This window comes from Condylura cristata, unplaced genomic scaffold (genome assembly GCF_000260355.1).
Source record: "Condylura cristata isolate star-nosed mole 26May11 unplaced genomic scaffold, ConCri1.0 scaffold00022, whole genome shotgun sequence".
Taxonomy (NCBI): Eukaryota; Metazoa; Chordata; class Mammalia; order Eulipotyphla; family Talpidae; genus Condylura; species Condylura cristata.
Genome location: NW_004567123.1, coordinates 637,315 through 655,062, shown reverse-complemented (window position 1 = coordinate 655,062; position 17,748 = coordinate 637,315). Strand labels below are relative to the sequence as shown.

At 47.4% G+C, this 17,748-nt stretch overlaps 1 protein-coding gene and 1 pseudogene across 1 annotated transcript in view; both read right to left on the bottom strand.

The window, feature by feature from the left end:
• Positions 1-1,502: 1,502 nt before the first annotated feature.
• On the bottom strand, positions 1,503-3,925 carry LOC101629245 (annotated as a pseudogene).
• A 78-nt stretch (positions 3,926-4,003) lies between these two features.
• The window catches only part of ACSS1 (acyl-CoA synthetase short-chain family member 1), a 44,205-nt gene continuing 30,460 nt past the window's right edge, over positions 4,004-17,748 (bottom strand). Inside the window, exons 7-14 of the mRNA XM_004686916.2 lie at positions 16,793-16,930; positions 11,409-11,501; positions 10,263-10,375; positions 9,893-10,019; positions 9,120-9,247; positions 8,935-8,998; positions 6,789-6,907; positions 4,004-5,670 (exon numbers count right to left, since the gene is read on the bottom strand). Coding sequence (XP_004686973.1) covers positions 5,491-5,670; positions 6,789-6,907; positions 8,935-8,998; positions 9,120-9,247; positions 9,893-10,019; positions 10,263-10,375; positions 11,409-11,501; positions 16,793-16,930 — 962 coding nt within the window. The 3' untranslated portion in view covers positions 4,004-5,490. The remainder of the gene's footprint in view (positions 5,671-6,788; positions 6,908-8,934; positions 8,999-9,119; positions 9,248-9,892; positions 10,020-10,262; positions 10,376-11,408; positions 11,502-16,792; positions 16,931-17,748) is intronic.

Here is a 17,748-nt window from a genome sequence, read left to right as displayed (position 1 = left end):
GCAGCACCACAACACTAGATGTCTCAACCTCTGCACTCATAGTAGCTGCCGCCTCCTGTTTGCTCATTTGCACTGACTTGGATCTTTGTGAGAACATTTCAGTTATGACAGCCCAAAGCTGCAAGTAAAGTAGAGGGGCGGGCAGGCCTGGTGCACCTTGTCCCCGCCTCCGTGAGTCACCCCGTGTTCCATTCAGTGTTGCTCTGACCTCCACAGCATTGCCCTGTGCCAGCGCAAGGCCTCCCACTCCCCTCTGCACCCTGTCTTAGCCATTGGCAGTGTAAGAACAGTGAGCAGCAACCTCCTGGTCAGTGGGAGGTACTTGGTGGCAGAAGGTGGAGGCTTCCAGAATCTACCCCCTGAGCAAGAGTTCATAGGAAATAGGGGTGGTGCTAGGGCTTTTGGCAGAAAAGCCATTTTGGGGGGGTGGGGGGGAGAAGGGGGAAGTACCTGTGGAAAATCTGCCAACTGTGCCACAAGTGGCATCTGCTTGGACCTCAATCTGTGTTCCCATGCTTTTAAGGTAGGATTAATTTCTGGGCACCTGCCAGTCTATAAATTTTCCCTCCCTACTCTCCCCACCCACCCCCACCTCTCTCACTTCTTGTGCAAATAATACTGTTATTATTGTTTCTCACTATGTATCTACTTTTGGATCATATTCTTTTACTTTAATGCTCACCAGGATCCCATGTTTATTTAGAAATGATCAATGGTAAAAAGAAAGGCAATGTCCTTTCCTCATTGGCTGAACAGAAGCTGAAGAAACACTCACTACACATTTTACAATATTTTTCTCTTCCAAAATACATTTTTGTAAACAAACTATTACCCTTGTTTGTAGCTTTGAAATCAGATTATTCCTGACTTAATCAGTATTATGTACAAAAACAGAACAATTCTTAGGACTCCTAGGACTTTACTTTGAGTAACAAAGGGTCAGAGAAAAGGAACCACCCTTGGCAAACACTGTTAAATTCTCCATAGAAATGTCTTCTTAATAGAAATGTTTTCTCAGAAGGAAAAAAGTCTCACTTTTTGGGGTAGTGGCCCAAAACCTTCAAAACTCAAGTGTTCTCCAAGTACAAGTGCCAAAATGGAGGAAAGGCAGGGAGGAAACGGTTAAAAAGATCAGAGGAGACCCTCCCTGGTGGCACAGCAGGTTAAAGCAACAGCACTAAGAAGCTAAAGCCACTTCAGCATGAGTTCGATCCCCAATCCCTGCCCCAGAGGTGACCCACATGGCGTGGCAGACCTCTCCTGACTCACCCACTGCTCCCCTCAGCAGTGCACTTTGTCATCTGCCTGTTCTGCTCCCTACTCTGTCTCTGGTGAATCCTCTCGCCGCCCTTGTACATCTGTCCTGTACCCCAGTTCTGTATGCATAAATAAATAAACCTTTAAAAAATAATCAGAGGAAACTGTATATGCTTATATAGTTTTATACTTTTAAATCTGAAAACATAAAAGTCAGAAAAATAAAAAGCACTATGCTCTGAAATCACAACCAAAGCCAAAGACATTTCTCACCTATCTAGAGAGATTTTTTTTTTGTTTTATTTCTTTTCTTTTTTTTCATTTTGCAGTTAAGTCCTATGTTTTTTTGTGAAATTCCATAGTTAAACTCCAAGCCTGAAGTCAGTGAAATTAAGAAAAAAGTTGATTCTCTTGAAGCTCATTTTTTTTCCCTCTTAGGATATGCAGGTGCAACTGTTGCTGAAGTCCCTGTCTTTATTTCCCATGGACTTGACATTCTGCTTGGCCCATCTCACAGTGTGAGAAGCCATCCAAAATGAGAGTGGTGTATTAGTGGCTGCATGATTTTCAACACCTGCTTAGTCTTTTCAGGAGGCACTTCCTGAGTGTCCCTGGAGTTGGTCACTGGCGTATTCTTGTTCTCTAAATGAAAGTGTTTTAGTTGGCTACTGGAACATTCGTCACAAAAATCACCCGACATCAAAGCGACCCATTTGTCTGGGGACCACATACCTGCACATGTGTTGTAGCCCACAGCAGATTTCATTTCTGCAACATCCCAGAATGTCCACTGCTTGATACTGAAAAGTAAGTAAACAGGCCTTTCCCATTCGTGGAGCAGTAAACAACATCCAGTTTTTGTTATCATGCTCTGTGCTGTACCAGATATTATATTTAATGGAATGAGTGAGTGACTGAGGAAAACCTGGCCCTGCTTCAGATTCCAGTCAAAATCCTTGGGGTTATAGTTATTAATGGACTGCAGCTTCTCCAGCACCAGGTGAGGTTCCCAAGACATAGATCCAGACCCGGCCTGAGACTGGACCGACTCCCATTTCCATCCACCCCATTATAACCGAGCACACTGCCACAGTTCCGAGGCACTAGCCAGCAGGTTGGCTGAGTGGCCTGTGGCTGGGCTGAGAGCTGGCTGGGCTGTGGTGGAGGTGGGGGCCATGGTTGTGTCTTCACCCTACTGATGTCTGAGTCACTTGTGGGCTATGGACTGCCTGCTGACTACAGGCTGGGGAGACCCCTGGGTTAGCTGCTGATGCACATTGTGAGGTGCTTTTGCCACAGAACCCTTACTATCCCAAGTTCCAATATCTTTGTTATGCTTTATTGTGGAGGCAGATGTGGAAAACTTGACCCTGCAATGTCATTTTCGGTCTTCAGTGAGGTTGCTGTTTTGCAAGCTCGCTAGCAATACCAGCCCAAAATGCTGGTTTTGGGGGAGCAATGGTAGCTGGAGGCAAACTATTGGAAGCAATGATGTTACTAGTAATGAACCCGCTACCAAGAGCAAAGCGTACCGGTGGAACATTGCTTGCAGCTTCAGTGCTACCCAACTTCAATGCTGCTATTCCTTGGTCTATAGTATCCATACCAGGAACTTCATTGAAATTCTCACTGGCAAAAGCTGACTGTCCATCAACCATGGCCCCACCTAAGGGGCTAGGTGCGTAAGCATAATTGCTACTGTATCTAGAGCTCTGAGTAGACTATCCCTGAGAACTTTGGGAAAGAAATTAAAACCATGATGACCAAGAAATGGAAAGCTACCTAGGGCTCCTGGTTGCCCACACATTGTACCTGCAGAAAGTGATGCTCTCCTTTGTACAGAAATCCACCAGAAATTAGACAGGGTACGGCTCTGTCACTCCCAGGAGACAAAGCACCTTCACCCAAAGAAGAGGAGAAACCAATGGAGTGACTGTAATAACTGGGTAAACAGGAATCTGACATGGCAGTATATATATACTTTGTTGGGCCAAGTATATATATATACTGTTCAAAAATGTGTCTTTCCTCAGTAAGTTGCCTACCCATGCATTCAGAGCTTAGCTGGGCCCCATACCATCCTCCTTCCCCTCACCCTGTGGCACAAGAGCAGACACTGGGAAGAGCCATCCTGGCACCCGCTCTGGAGGCAGCAGTCAGTCCAGGCTTCATAGGCTTTGAAGACTTCATTTCTCTCCCTTCACAACCCCAGTTCAATATGTTCTTCTCTTAAAATCTGCTTCACCATTCAGTGAAGGACACCAGAAACTGCATCCTTGCACATCTGACATAAGGGTGATCTGGATTATGGGGTGTCTCTCCCAGGCAAGCTGATACCTCTCAGGTAAGTCTGTGGTGCTGACTTCAACTGTCTAAAGATTTTTTTTGTGCTTCTTCACCCTCATCATGTTGTAGGCTGACACCAAAATTCTGTGTGATGATGGGAATGTTTTCTCCATGTTGTCCAGTCTGGTAGCTACTGGTCATGTATGGCGACTGCTACCAAGGAATGGAATATTTTATTCTATTTTGGTTATTTATGTCTATACACACACACATGCACATAGCTTGTTCAGTGGACAGCACAGTAATCTACACGTAGGTAGCTTTACCAAATACAGTCTAACATAGGTGACTTCTAATGAGCATCTATAAAATAAAGGAATTTTTAAGTGTTCTCTTTTAAGTGAATTCAGCAACAAAGAACAAGCATTATTTGATTAAAAACATTATTACAAAGAAAAGAGAATGAACAAAGTAAGATTTTTATTTAAACTGCCCTACCAATCACTCTGAGACCCTGGGTACTGTCTAAATTGATGTCTAAGCCCTAAGCCATTTTATATATAGTCTAAGCCATTTTATATATAGCAGCCAGCTGTAGTCTGCCAAGCCCAACACAAATGCAGCAAGGCCAGCCATGGTTCTCTGTTGCCAAGAGTTATAACAGCCACCCGTCACCCTGTATAGAGCTATGCTACAGCCAACACAACCCCACTGAGGGTTCTTGGTCTATCTACCTAATCACCAAGGCCAGCACAGCCAGGGCCCACAGTACATGTTCAGCTGCAGGGCGCTGTATCCCATGGGGCAAAGACAGGAACAACCTTTTGCCATGCTCAAAGACCCAGTCCAGCAGGCTACCTCACCCACACCCAACACCATCAGCCCCTGCATGCTTTGCTAAGAGCACTGGAAGAGCACTTTGTGACCAACTGATTTAAATTATCTTGCTAACACTCAGAGGACTTAAGGCACATTATATAAAAGAGAAAGGGAGAGATACACCAAGTCTTATCACTGGACTGCTGCAGTTCTCAGGTCCCCACCCCAACCACGGGAGGAAGGATGAGAGTGCAAGGACCCAGTTCTAGCCAAATCATGCTCTAACATGTGACCAAGCTTCCACTGGCTTCCCTCGACCACCCCACATACTAGAACATACTGATTTCCCAGCAAGAGGAATCCAAGGTGGAGAGGGAGAGTCTTCCCAGATCACAGCTGGGAGAGACAAAACTCATGACTGGAGTGCCTTTAGAATTAGAAGGCAGGTGTGCTCACACCATCACTTTTAGCAGTTAGTTGCACTGTACACAAACCAGGGGAAGTAGAAATGCACACCAAGATGATCCTGCAAGCTTGAGAGTTCTCGAGATAGCTATGTTGAGACAGTGGTACAAACATTGCCAATAAAGACTTGCAGATGTGCCAAATGGTAAATGAAATTACACCCTCAGGTCCTCTCCACCATTCCTCAGGTGTGGAGGCAAAAAAGAAAAAAAAAAGATTTTCATAACTCTAAATATTACAAAGCATGTACAAGTAAATCCACACATTACATATGTTTGCTTGCACATAATTCTTCCAAAATATAAAAGTATAAAAATAAAATCTCTGCCTTTTGTATCTAGAAATACCTAGGGGAGACATGATTGCATCTAGATCTAAGTCACCTGAGCAGGCACACCTGACTGGGTTTTTCATCTTGCTGTGCTGTCTACTAAGGACACAAACAGAAATGACAATGACTCTTCATTGCAGGAAATCAAATTCAGGGCAAATGGCACAAATGCTGACCCTTCCTCCTTGTGGGTTCTCTGACAGAAAGGAGGAAGAGTCCAGCATGGACTTCACAAGGGGGCAGTGTGGATGTGCTGGAGGACAGCCAACCTGACAGCTACGTTCTAGGAGGACAAGACGAGGTTGAGGCACAGAGCAGGGTGAGGCGTGGCCTCACTGAGTAGCAGCCCGCTTGTCTTTGTATTTCTGATAGGTACTCAGGATTTCTGTGATGACACTGGGGTCCTCCAGGGTGGTGGTGTCTCCCAGATCCTGAGCCCCATCCGTGATGATCTTCCTCAGAAGTCTCCGCATGACTTTTCCAGACCGAGTTTTTGGAAGACGTTTCACTACCTGGCAGGGAAGGGTGCAGCTTTAGTGTTTGAGGTAGTGCCAGATTCCCAACTGTATCTAACTGCATGGACATGAGAAGTGCTCTACCTGGGGTAGTCTCACTTGGGCTTTGCTGACCAATGGCTAGTGTGTAGGGCTCTGCCTCACAGAATGGCCTGGCTGTGCTCTGGTTTTGAACTCCTCCATTCTAGACCTAAATCTGTAATCTGCTCAACCATGTGTCACGCTGAAGCCCTCCAACAGGAGGGGCTGCCAACAGCCCCCCTGGATTTACCTCACTACAGGGACCTGTTTCTCTGGTCCAACACTCGTGAGTGCTGCAGGTAGCAACAAAGCTGAACACATACTTTGGCACCTCTTTTCTGTGCCCTTGTCTGAGGAGTAATTTGAGAGTCTTACATAAGAGCCGAAAGCACTTACTTAAGAGAAATGCTCTTACTTATTAGTGTTTGAGAGTTAACATTTAATATTTTCAAACCGCCATAGTCCATTCCATGCCAACAGTAATACACTTGTTTACTGTGCCCTAGGTTTTAAGAGCAATTTGGCTTTGAAAGACTTGAGATCATCTAAGGGGAGTGACTTTGATCACCAAGCTGATGACCTTGTCCCCACCTAGTGTCACGAGGCCACTCCACCTCAGAGGACCTCAGCCAAGCCAAGGAATGCTGTAGGGAAAATGTCAGCAAAGGAAAGAGTGAAAACCAACAGGGCTGACATGGTACCCAGCTCTTCTCCTGACTCCAACACATAGTCTCTCAGCAGGGACCTGGCGTCTCTCTCTTGCTGGCCCTGAGAAATGGCTCCCTGCAATCTGTAGTTTCTACATACTTCCCTACTCATAAGGTCTGATTTTTCTCCTGTACCTGTAACTAACCTTCAGATGCCAAACTTTAAAGAGCAGACCTCTGGCCCAGCACCAGCCCCTCCCCTCAGTTGGGCACACACTTGCTACAACGTCTTTGCCTTTGACAGTACGGCAACCCCCCATCTTTTCTCTCCCCACAGAGTCACAGTTGCTGATAGAGGGATCCCTGCTATGTGTCAATTGTGGAAGTGAAGATAGATGCCTAAAAGGAGCTTCCAGGTCACCCAGGGGATGGGGGATGCCCACTCACCAGAATCTGGTCAGGCACAGCGTACTTGGCAATCTTGGTGGCCACTGTAGATCTAAGCTCCTTCATCACCACATCGGCATCAGCTGCATCGTCTTTCAGCACCACGAAGGCAAAGGCAGCTGGAAGGAAAGCAGAGATTTAGTTAGACCACAGCCTTCTCCCAAGTTGTACACAGACAAATCGAAGGGATTTTTAAATCATGTTGGTGATCTTGAAGCAGCCAGTTTCTTTACTTGTAATCCTAAAGATGTGTTACTGTTTTCATTCAAAGTAGGAAGAACATTCCTCAGGTAGGCACGTGTGGCTGTGTACTGACTCACTAGCCATGCCCAAGCTTGAGCCGTGGCCTAACCTCATGGGTGCATGTTCAAGGTAGCAGGCACTGGCATGGTGGCTATTTCAACTAAAACTGAATTAAGTCTGTGGGTCCTCAGATTACCAGCAGCCATCACCATGGACAGCACAGATGAAGGACCAGCCCCATTATGGCAGGAAGCCCTGGATGGGATTTTTGTGGGAAAGAGATGAATTTTTCTCCTCTAGCTGAGATGCCACGCAGTCCACCTGTACCACAGAGGTTCAGAGGAAGAGGGTCAGCCCAATATCTGAGCTGGCTTGGAAGGTCCACTGTGGGGTCAATCAACATTAATCAAAATGTTTGTATCGGGGCCCTCCCTGGTAGTGCAACGGGTTAAAGCACAGCACTGCGAAGCTAGCCCAGCCATTTCAGCATGAGTTCAATGACCCACATGGCCTGGCAGAACTCTCCTATCTCGCCCACTGCTCCCCTCAGTAGTGTACTTTGTCGATCGGCCTGTTCTGCTCCCCACTTTATCGCTGGTGAATCCTCTCACCCTCCTGAGATACCAGGAAATGCATATCCCATTATATCCACAGTATAAAAATTATCCCCATCCGCTGGCAGACATTGAACGACCTGGCAATACTAGAACTGCTTAGGCTGTGGAAAAGAGGTGACCGAAGCAGCAGAAGGAAGTATAGAGGCCTACGGCTGCTGACAGTCACACGTGAGGACCGTTCCCAGCTCCATCCACAGTCTACCTATAACAAAGGGTTGACAGCCTCCAGGACAACCTACAATGTTTTCTTATAAGCACCTGAATAAAGTTTAAAGTTTACCATGGGTCAACTGTAAAAGAAATAAAGAAACAATGACATGCAAATGTGGCAGGGAAAGAGGTAGCACATGAAGCATGCCAGGGCCCTAGATATCCCTGCAAGCTGGAGGGAGAGCACCCAACCCCAGAAAAATGGCCACTTAGTGGAGCGAGTGTCCGGGTTTCACCCAGCCAGGCGTGGTGGCCACTTACCAAATATTACCACACTCACGTGCTCTGCTCCTGCCCAGACTGACCCACCTAGAAAATGGTGGACTTTGGAACACTGTCCTAGGTAAAGCCCATTCTGATAATGTTTTGCCTCTGCACATAGATGTGCAATGGCAACCATAGATCAAATTCCTCCCCCGAAAAGTCGTAGAGCAAAAGAGCTCTCTCGAGACGCACTCAGATCTGCCGGCGGCAGCTCCTGCACACTGTAACCTGCACTTGCAGATACACTAAGCAGGAGTGGCATGGCAATAGCTGCCCAGTAGCAGGTGCCAGGCACAGAGCAGGAACTCCTGAACTAAGCTGAGGGCTAAAGAGGTCCCAGCTGCTTGGAGATGAGCATCTTTAAAGACAGAAGAGCTGGGGTGTTTCCAAGTAGGGATTCTGAGCCAGATCTGCCTGTCTTCTCACAGGAGATGTCCCGGGGATGTCTCTGCAACTCTGTGCCTCTCCAAGGCCTGGCCGGGAATAGCCAGGACCATCTACAGAGACCACCTGTGATTCATGGACAAATGCCTCAGGAATTATCCAGATGAGCAGCCCAGGCAGATCAGTCACTCTTCCTCCTCCTCTTTCGTCACCAATTCCCACTGCTGGAATCATATTCCAGAACACACTCACAAACACCCTTAGCCCTGGTCTAAACTGTGCTGGTCAGCCTCCTGATCCCGAATCTCCACGTGAGAGAGAAGAAAACCAACAGTTCAACCAAAAAAAACCTCCTGCCATCCATCCTCTGAATTCTGTTCCTTGCACAGAGATCAGGAATGGAGAGGAGCGCCTTCTATGATTCTCACCTTCTCCTTTGATGTCATGGGGGTAGCCAATGACTGCGGTCTCGGGCACTGCTGGATGGTTAGCCTGCGCATAACATAACAACAGCAGCTGAGACACTGATCCAGAGCGCAGCTCACCACCCAAACTGAGGCCACCAGCAATCTTGCCAAGGTACCCGAGCAAGGAAGGCCCACCCCGTGCTCACCATTGCATCCTCGATCTCTGCGGTCCCCAGTCGGTGGCCGCTGATATTGATGACGTCATCCATGCGCCCTGTGATCTGGTAATAGCCGCCCTTGGTGCGGTAGGCCCCATCTCCAGTGAAGTAGTAGCCTGTGTCACGGCAGGGGCGCTCAGCACCAGCACTGAACCAGGCCCACTAGGCTTCCAGGAGGGCACAATGGACTTTGCTCCCAACTTTGTTCTCCAGACGCAGCTCTGAAGCCGGGCATCCTGACTCCCTGCTTGCTGGTCCTCCTGCAATACCCTTCCCCCACCCACCAGGGCTTCTAAAGGATGCCCTATAGCTGTGTCCTAGTAAAATGCAGATGTTTCAAGACAGCAGACTGTCCCTGACATCCATCTGCAAACATATGGAGCAATAGATATTCATTCAAGCCTCCCGGAACTGTGAGTTTCCCTTTAAACTTGATACTGAAGATGACTAGTTCCAACAGGCAAACTGCATATGACTAAAAGCAAGTTGGGGGTAAAGGGGAGTAAATCAGAAGAAAATTCATAGCCCCCATGATCATTTCCTAAGGTGTTTTCTGTTTATTGTGGAGACAAGGAAAGTCAGAGAGGCAAATGGGAGGGAGGGGGCGGGGGGGGGGAGGACAGAGCTCAAACACCTGTTTATATTCCAGGAAATTTAATTAAGGATGTTTGTGGATATGTTCTAGAATAATACTTCCAGCAGTGGAGGGTGGGGATGAGGGAAGAGGAGGAAGGAGTGACCGATCTGCCTGGGCTGCTCACCTGGATAAGCCCTGAGGTATGCGTCCATAAACCGCTGGTGGTCTCCGTAGATGGTCCTGGCCATTCCCGGCCAGGCCTGGGAGAGGCACAAAGCCCCAGAGACATCCCCGCCCTCCTTGATGTTCCCCTAAGACATGGGACACAGGTGTGAGAGGACAGGCAGATCCGGCTCAAAAGCAAAGAGCTCACAGTCAGCATTGTTCTAACTGCCTGGCCAGAAGCAGGAAAATGACAAAAGGAACTGTCCAGAGTTTTTGTGTTTGTTTTTGTTTTTTCTCTGCAGACAACTGAATTTGCAGGGATTCTGAGGAGACCCTCGGCTCACAGCTATGAAGTTACTTTATCAACTATCTGCACAGCCCTTACATACCTTCTCATCCATGAGAACTGGGACAATGCCAAAAAAGGGCCTCATGGCCATGCCAGGGATGATTTCTGCCCCTTCTTCCGAGGGTCGAGGTGCAATGCAGATTCCCCCCGTTTCTGTACAGAAGATGAGGAAGAAATAGATTAGATTAGCCAGGGTCTAAAGACACACTTATCCAATCGGTGCCCCAAAAGGGTCTTGACAGACATTCAGTACTGTTCCCAAGTGGGCGCAGGTAGTACACAAACTGGGCTATTCAGAATGTCTCACTACAGTCTCCTTGAAGGACAAGGGTGCAGAGGACTGTATTTATTATATCAGGGTGGGCTCTTGCCCCAAACATACTAATAAATCAGGTGTCCAAGAAGAAAAAGGAACACACCAAAACAAAGTTCCTTTCCCATCAAAATTTAAATTTAAACTCAGGTCTGTTAAACCATAGGGCACATCAGGGGCTCTTCCTGGTGGCATAATGGGTTAAAGCACCGCATTATGAAGCTCTCTGAAGCCACTAGAGCATGAGTTCGATCCCCCGCCAAGAAGCTGACCACATGGCATGGCAGACCTCTCCTGACCCGCCCCCTGCTCCCCTCAGCAGTGTACTTTGTCAATCTGCCTGTTCTGCTCTCCATTCTGTCTCTGGTGAATCCTCTCACCCACCACACCTCTGGCCTGTACCCCATTTCTGTATACATAAATAAATCTTTTGTTTAAAAAAAATCATAGGGCACATCTTATAAAATGTACTTGCCTTCAGAAAGTGGGCTCTAAGGAGGAAGTGCACATCAATAGAGCACTCACAACTCACAGGCACTAGCTGGGTCACCTGCCCTCACCCAGAACCTGGAGGCAGCACCCCCAACTCCCATATACATATGAGAAAATCAAGGTTTAGAGAAATAGGGACACATCCCAAGTCCACAGCTGAACAATGCAGCCAGGCTTCCTGTGATCTTTCTGACTCCAGACATCAGATTTTCAATTCCATGTATGTGAAAGGGCCAAGGCTTTAGTGATGTTGGGCCCAGTTCACATATATGGGGTCAAAAGGGACCCCATGCTGGGTACTTAGCTCGTGCTCTCATTCCACTAATAGATCACAGCTGTCCTAGTTCCTAGCTAGCCCTGCCCTCTGGGGCATGTACTCACCTGTCTGCCACCAGGTGTCCACCAGGGTGCATCTGCCATCGCCCACCACCTTATGGAGCCAATCCCAGGCTTCTTGGTTGATTGGTTCTCCCACTGAAACCACACACACAGAAAGATATTAACAGTCTCCAATGAATCTGAACCCTTTTCCAAAAGGAAAAGGTTTTTAAGGGGAATGGCTTTATTATTTTCCCAAAGGACAGAAGAGGAGTCTTGAGAAAGCTGTGAGGTCTATCACATTTGTGGCCATCCAAGATGTACAAATTACAATAAGATATTTTCACTATCAGAGGGTCAAAATCAAGAAGTTGACAAGAACATGGGGAACAATGCTACACACACTGTAGGAATATAATCTGATGCAACAATTGGGGGCACAATTCAGATGCTTTAATATTTAGAAGTATAAAATACAATAGAACTGCTTCAGACAACTGTTTGGGATAGAATCTAGTGAAGCTAAATATGTTGATTTTAATATTCAAAAATGTCACTCCTGGCATATAGTCCATGGAATTGAGTGCATGTCTAAAATGTTCACAGCAAAAATAAAAAATAAAACAGGCCAACAATAAGTAAGATGGATGAATAAACTGTGACTTACTTGTGCAGCTGAACACCTGCTGGCATGAAGGTGAGAGAACCACTGCTGCTCACAACAGGGGTGGACTTCAGAGTTAGCACCCCCACCAAGGCAGCAGGCCCACAGGCTGCTCATGCCATATAAGCCCAAGTGTATAAAGTTCAAGGACAAGCAAATCAGTCCATGCTGAGAGTGGCCAGCGATCGGTGTTGTTTGGAATTATTTGGTGGGAAGGGGAGAAGAGTCTTCAGAGACTGGAATTTTCCTTGGCTTGATCTGGGTAGTGGTTATGTGTGTATGTGTACATATCTCTGTATATACATTAATACTTGTAAACTTCATATACTGTATACTTCAGTGGAACAGGGAAAATATTTCTGTCCTATGACTCTATAGTTCTCAGCTATGTCCAGAAAATTTGTGTCCCCCTAGAATTCCTGTGTTGAAATTCTAACACCCAAAGGTGACAACAGTAGGAGGTGGGGGCTTGGGGTGTGATGAAGATATAGTCTTCACGAAGGAGTTTAATGTTCTTAGAGAGAGATGCCAGATGTTGTCCTCTCCCCTTCTACCATGTGAGGACACGGAGTGAAGGCTAGGAACCAGGAGACAGCCCTCACCCAAGAGCAACTCAGATCTTGGAGTTCCAGCCTTCACAACTGTGAGAAATAAATTTCTGTTGTCTGTAAGTCTCCCAATTTGTGGTTTTGTGATAGCAGCCATACTTAGAAACACCCTAATGAAACAGCCCACACAAGGCTGGCCCTCCACCAGAACACATCGGGTTGGGTATGCTCTTGGCAAAATATGCACACTGGGTGTCTTTTGGTCAAGACCATCCATAATGCAGCAAGTAACCACACTGTCCTGGAGGGGCCTCCCATGCTGATGGTCCATGCTGGGTAGTTGGTGGCTGGGCAGGTACGTGTCACCCCTGAACTCTTACATGCACAAAGATGGTGCAAGAAGATGACACTGCAGCACTGGAGAATGTACTGAAAAAGTGCCAGAACCTAAGTATCTAACCACAGAGACATGACTATGTGGGGCAGTACAATTCCCACAGGTGGGAATGCACAATTGAGGTTGCGCTGGTGGGGATGTGCAGGGGACCCCTTGCTGAGGCAGTTTTCAAATCATGGGGCAAATTCACCTGAAAAGCACCATATGTTGTTGAGTCAAAATAAGCACTACAGGGTAACAGCACAGCAGGAGCTCCTCACATTAAAGAAAGAAGCTCCCGCAGCAAGGAATGTAAGTACAAAGAAGGCACCCAACCCAGACAAGCATTAGGGCCCAAGGCACAGCAGGCACAGAGGATGCAGCTTTCACCACTGTTTCCTATTTTTTCTTTTTATCAAAAGAATCTGAGTGTTCCTTGTGAAGCTGAAAATTCAACAGTCTAAGCAGCTACTCACACTATATACAAAAATCAACTCAAAATGAATAAAAGACTTGGCTATACCACCAGAAACAATAAAACACATCAAAGAAAACATGGTAAAACACTCTACAATATAAGCCTCAGAAACAACTTCGTGGAATCATCTTCAGAAACAAGGAAAACTAAGAAGGTAAACTGTTGAGACTACATCACACTAAAAAGCTTCTGTACAGCAAAAGAGACAGTGACCCAAAGGCAGAGACACACAACTGAGGCGAGAGAGTGTCTACACACCTTACCTCCCACAAGGGACTGGTAGCAAAGGACTACAAAGTGTGTACAACTGAGCAAAAACAGAGCAAGCAACCAGTCAAAAAATGGGCAGAAGGACTAAAAGGACACTTCTCCTGGAAAGAAAGATGAATGGGCAGCTGTGATGATCAACAGAAGATATTATCAGGGAAAAGCAAATCAAACCCCCAATGAGATACCATCCTACACCAGTGAGGACGGTAAATATTAAAAAACTCGCAACAACAAACACTGGTGAAGATTTGGAGAAAAAGGGACCCTCTCACTGCTGGTGAGAAGGTAAACTGATCCAGCCAATTTGGAAAGCTGTGTGTTCCTAAAAACGCTAAATATGGACCTACCATCTGATCCAAAGAAACCAAAACACTAATTTGAAGGGAAACCTGCACTCCTATGTTTATGCAGCACTATTTACAATAGTTAAGATATGGAAACAACTCACATATCCCAAAACAGATGAGTGGATCAGGAAGATTTGTTACATATACACAGTGGAGTATTCCTAAGACAGCAAATAAGTAAGCTTATGCCACTTGTGGCAACATGGATGGAGTTGGGAGGGGTTATGATAAGCAAATTAAATCAGAAGGAAAAAAATATAAAGATAGCATGGTTTCACGTCCATATGGAATACAGAGGATGCTGAACTAAGGGTCAGAAAAAGACAAAACTTGCAGCAGACCATATTGCTGAGGCAAACTGGAGGGGAGGGTAAAAGAAGGAGGTCAAAATAGGGGCGGGAAGAGCACAAGGGACTATGGAGATGGTTCACGGATGCTACGGTATTGGAACCATGGGGACTATACCTGAGGGAGAAATCAAATATGGTACAAAAATGAAGAATGATGTAAGAAAGTAAATACATTAAATAATTGTTAAATGTTTAAGAAATTAGATGTTTAAAGCTTAAAAAATATAGCTCAGTGGTTAAAAGCTTGAGTGAACTGGATTTTGTGCACTGCTAAGATTGAATGAAGTCAGTGTAGCAAATTCTGGTGTGCTGTGAAGGCTAGTTAGTTTCTGGAGGTGTCCTGACCTCTGGAACAGCAGTTAGCACCACGCTGGCCCTGCTGGGGCATGAGGCATCCTGGTCCATGCTGTGCCTTGCTCCAGGGATGTCTGCTGGCTTTCTACTGGGCTGCTTGTTGATCACCTGATTTGGGGAATCCCCCGGGGCTCTGCTGTTGATGTGGTTGCGTGGCAGAATTATGCCCACAAGACCAGCCAAATACAGCCTGGCTGAAGCTCTGCGGGCTTCCTAGTACACAAAGGTTCCATGCATACTGGTGGTGCTTGACCCAAGAGAGAAAGGAAAGAAGGGGTGTTCAGAGGCTGCATCTGGCCTCAGGAGACCTCTGGCTGGGGCAGCTTTCAGCTGGGATGTACATCCTTCTCCCACAGACACAAGGCTCCCCTTCTCCTGTCCCCTTCTCAGATCCTGTCACTGCTCACTTGGGTCCTTGTGAGCCTCCTTCAGCAGCTGAATCTCAAGAGCACCTCTGTGAAACCAAACCCACCTTGAGCCTGTCCCCACCTAGCTACCCAAGCAGATACCCTTGCAGGCAATTCCTGGAGGACCTGAGCAAGTGTCTATGGCCCTCTCTGCCTGCTCTCTGCCCCCAAGTGCTGCCTGATCCATAGGGCAGGGGCCCGCACAGAAGCCCTGTGTGGTGGAAGGCAAGTCATCTCCTTCCACACAAGCTCACCATACACCTGCCAAGGGAGGCATCTCACACTCAACACCTCCTACAAGGGCAGTCGTTCTGCTGGCCTACCTGGAACACTCAAAATGCTTGGCAATGCAGACAAAAACTGATCCTGATCAAAAGGTAGCTGAGCTGGCCCATGCAGGTAAGAGCTGAACATGTGAAGATCTTCCAAGGCTGGGCCCAGATCCATCCTGGAAGGGTGGATCCATCACTGGCAGTGCCAAGTGACTTCTGCCCTTAAGGAAACTAAGGGTTCACATGGAGCCCTCAGGGCAGTATCTAAACACTCCCCACTCCTCTCCCCACCCCCCACCCCCCACTATCATCATCATTCAGCTTCTTAGCAGAAGCCAACTCTGCTTGCATTGCTCTAGGCCTGGGTGTCATGTCAAGGTCCAGGTGGCTGTGACCTCTGGGAACTCACACCCAGAGAGAAAGCAGAAGGACAAGTGTCTGAGAGCCAGCAACCCAAAGCCCAGAGCAGCCAAGAAAAACCTAGGGGAGAAGATGTACAGAGAAGATGCTTACAGGAGGGTCAGGGGCCTGAGAGGTGGGAAGGACACAGGATACTGCAGGTGAGGGGAACAGCAAACCAGGACCTAACACCTGTACCTGCTCAGCATCCCCACCTCACCAACTAGTGCAATGAGCTCCCTTTCTGCAGACGCATATTCAGAAAGACACATCCCCATAATAATCGTCTCCAGGTGCTTTCTCTGAAAAACCTTGCCAAGCAGATCCACGTATCCACCTGAGGAGCGTGAAGAGCCTCCCACCCATTTTCCTTATTGACCACTGTGACCTGTGCAGGGGCAGAAATGAAAGTCAGCAGGAAAAGGAGAAATATGGGCAGGGTAGCTCCCCACTCCCAGAACTGTCTGGGAACTCCCAGAACCTAACCCCACATCACCCTTCCAGAATGTTCCATGTGACTTAGCAACATCGAAACAGAGATAAACTTTGATCCGGCTACTCCCTGCCTGGAGTTACAGTAAAAGCAGCGCACAAACACAGAATAATGTGTGACTGTACTTGGGATGAACTGCTGTCCAGCGACGTTGGAATGCTGCTATAAATTATAGTTACCTACTCCACTGCAATCCCACGCAGCCACTAAGGAGAGGCGTGGGTCACATCTTACTATGTTGCTAAGGATTTATCATAAAGATGAAACACAGAATGCAGGCACAGAAAATATCTGCGTTGTAAAGCCCAGACTGTTAACGCCTGTCAGCGCTGGGGAACAGCTCCAGGGACATCTGCTGAATTCTTGGTGTTCTCGCATAGTTTGACTCTACCACAGCCACACAAAGCTTTTTTGATTAAATCCATTTTGAAGACTGTACAGACTCTGGCTCACAACAGAGCCCCCTTTCCTGCAAAAGAGCTCACTCACCTGACCCCAGAGTCCGCAGGGAGGAGCGGTCATACTTCGTCACCCAAGAGTCACCGTATTTCAGCAGCAGCCGGACAGCCGTCGGGGCGCCATAGAACTGATTGATCTTTAACCTCTGTACCGTCTCCCAATAGCGACCTATAAAAAGCCAAAATTGCTATCAGTCTGGGAGCCCATCAGATACTGGTGATTAGAGATCATACAGATTAGAGATCAGTCAACAGCTCCTGTGTGCTGTATCCATGTGAATACCTCACGTGTTCACCAAAACAGGATTCTGCACCATCCCTGAAAGATGGAAAGAGGGGCTGAGCAGCCATCTCTTGGCACACCAGTATCTACAGGCTGAAAACAGACTCTACCTGGCTCGGGACAGCTGCATTCACACGGTATATTCCACATGATTGATGCAAGGAATCCATTCAGGAGGATATTGCCATGAATTTAAAACATAGCCCAGGTGACATCATTGAACTCCCAGTAACTACAGGATGTGTCTGAGTCACATCTGCATCTTGACTCCCCCTCTATGAGGAGTGCCCCTCACTGTGCCCCTACACACTCTTCCTGGGGCCATCCAGCCCATGTGGAGGCTGGAGAGCAGCAAAGCTCCACCCACTTAACTGCCAGTACTGTGGAGGGCTCCAGGTACAAGCAGCAACAGTAGCCCCTTGTGGTCCCCAGAGTGCACATTGTGTTAGCCCCAACCTGACCAAGATGAGCAGCGGGCTGGGGCTGAGACAGTGCTGGTTCTGCCAGGGGACTTCCGGCCAACAGGACTCAGTCCCATTAGAACAGATGCTTGGGATACTGCTACGTGGGAGGGCGATGCTGAGGTGAGCAGGATGTGGTCATGTCCTCAAGATATCACAATTCAGGGAGGTGGCTCCAGGCCCCATACATGAGGTGCTGTAACGGCACAGCCCAAAGGCATAGGGCAGACGTGTCTGGGGAGG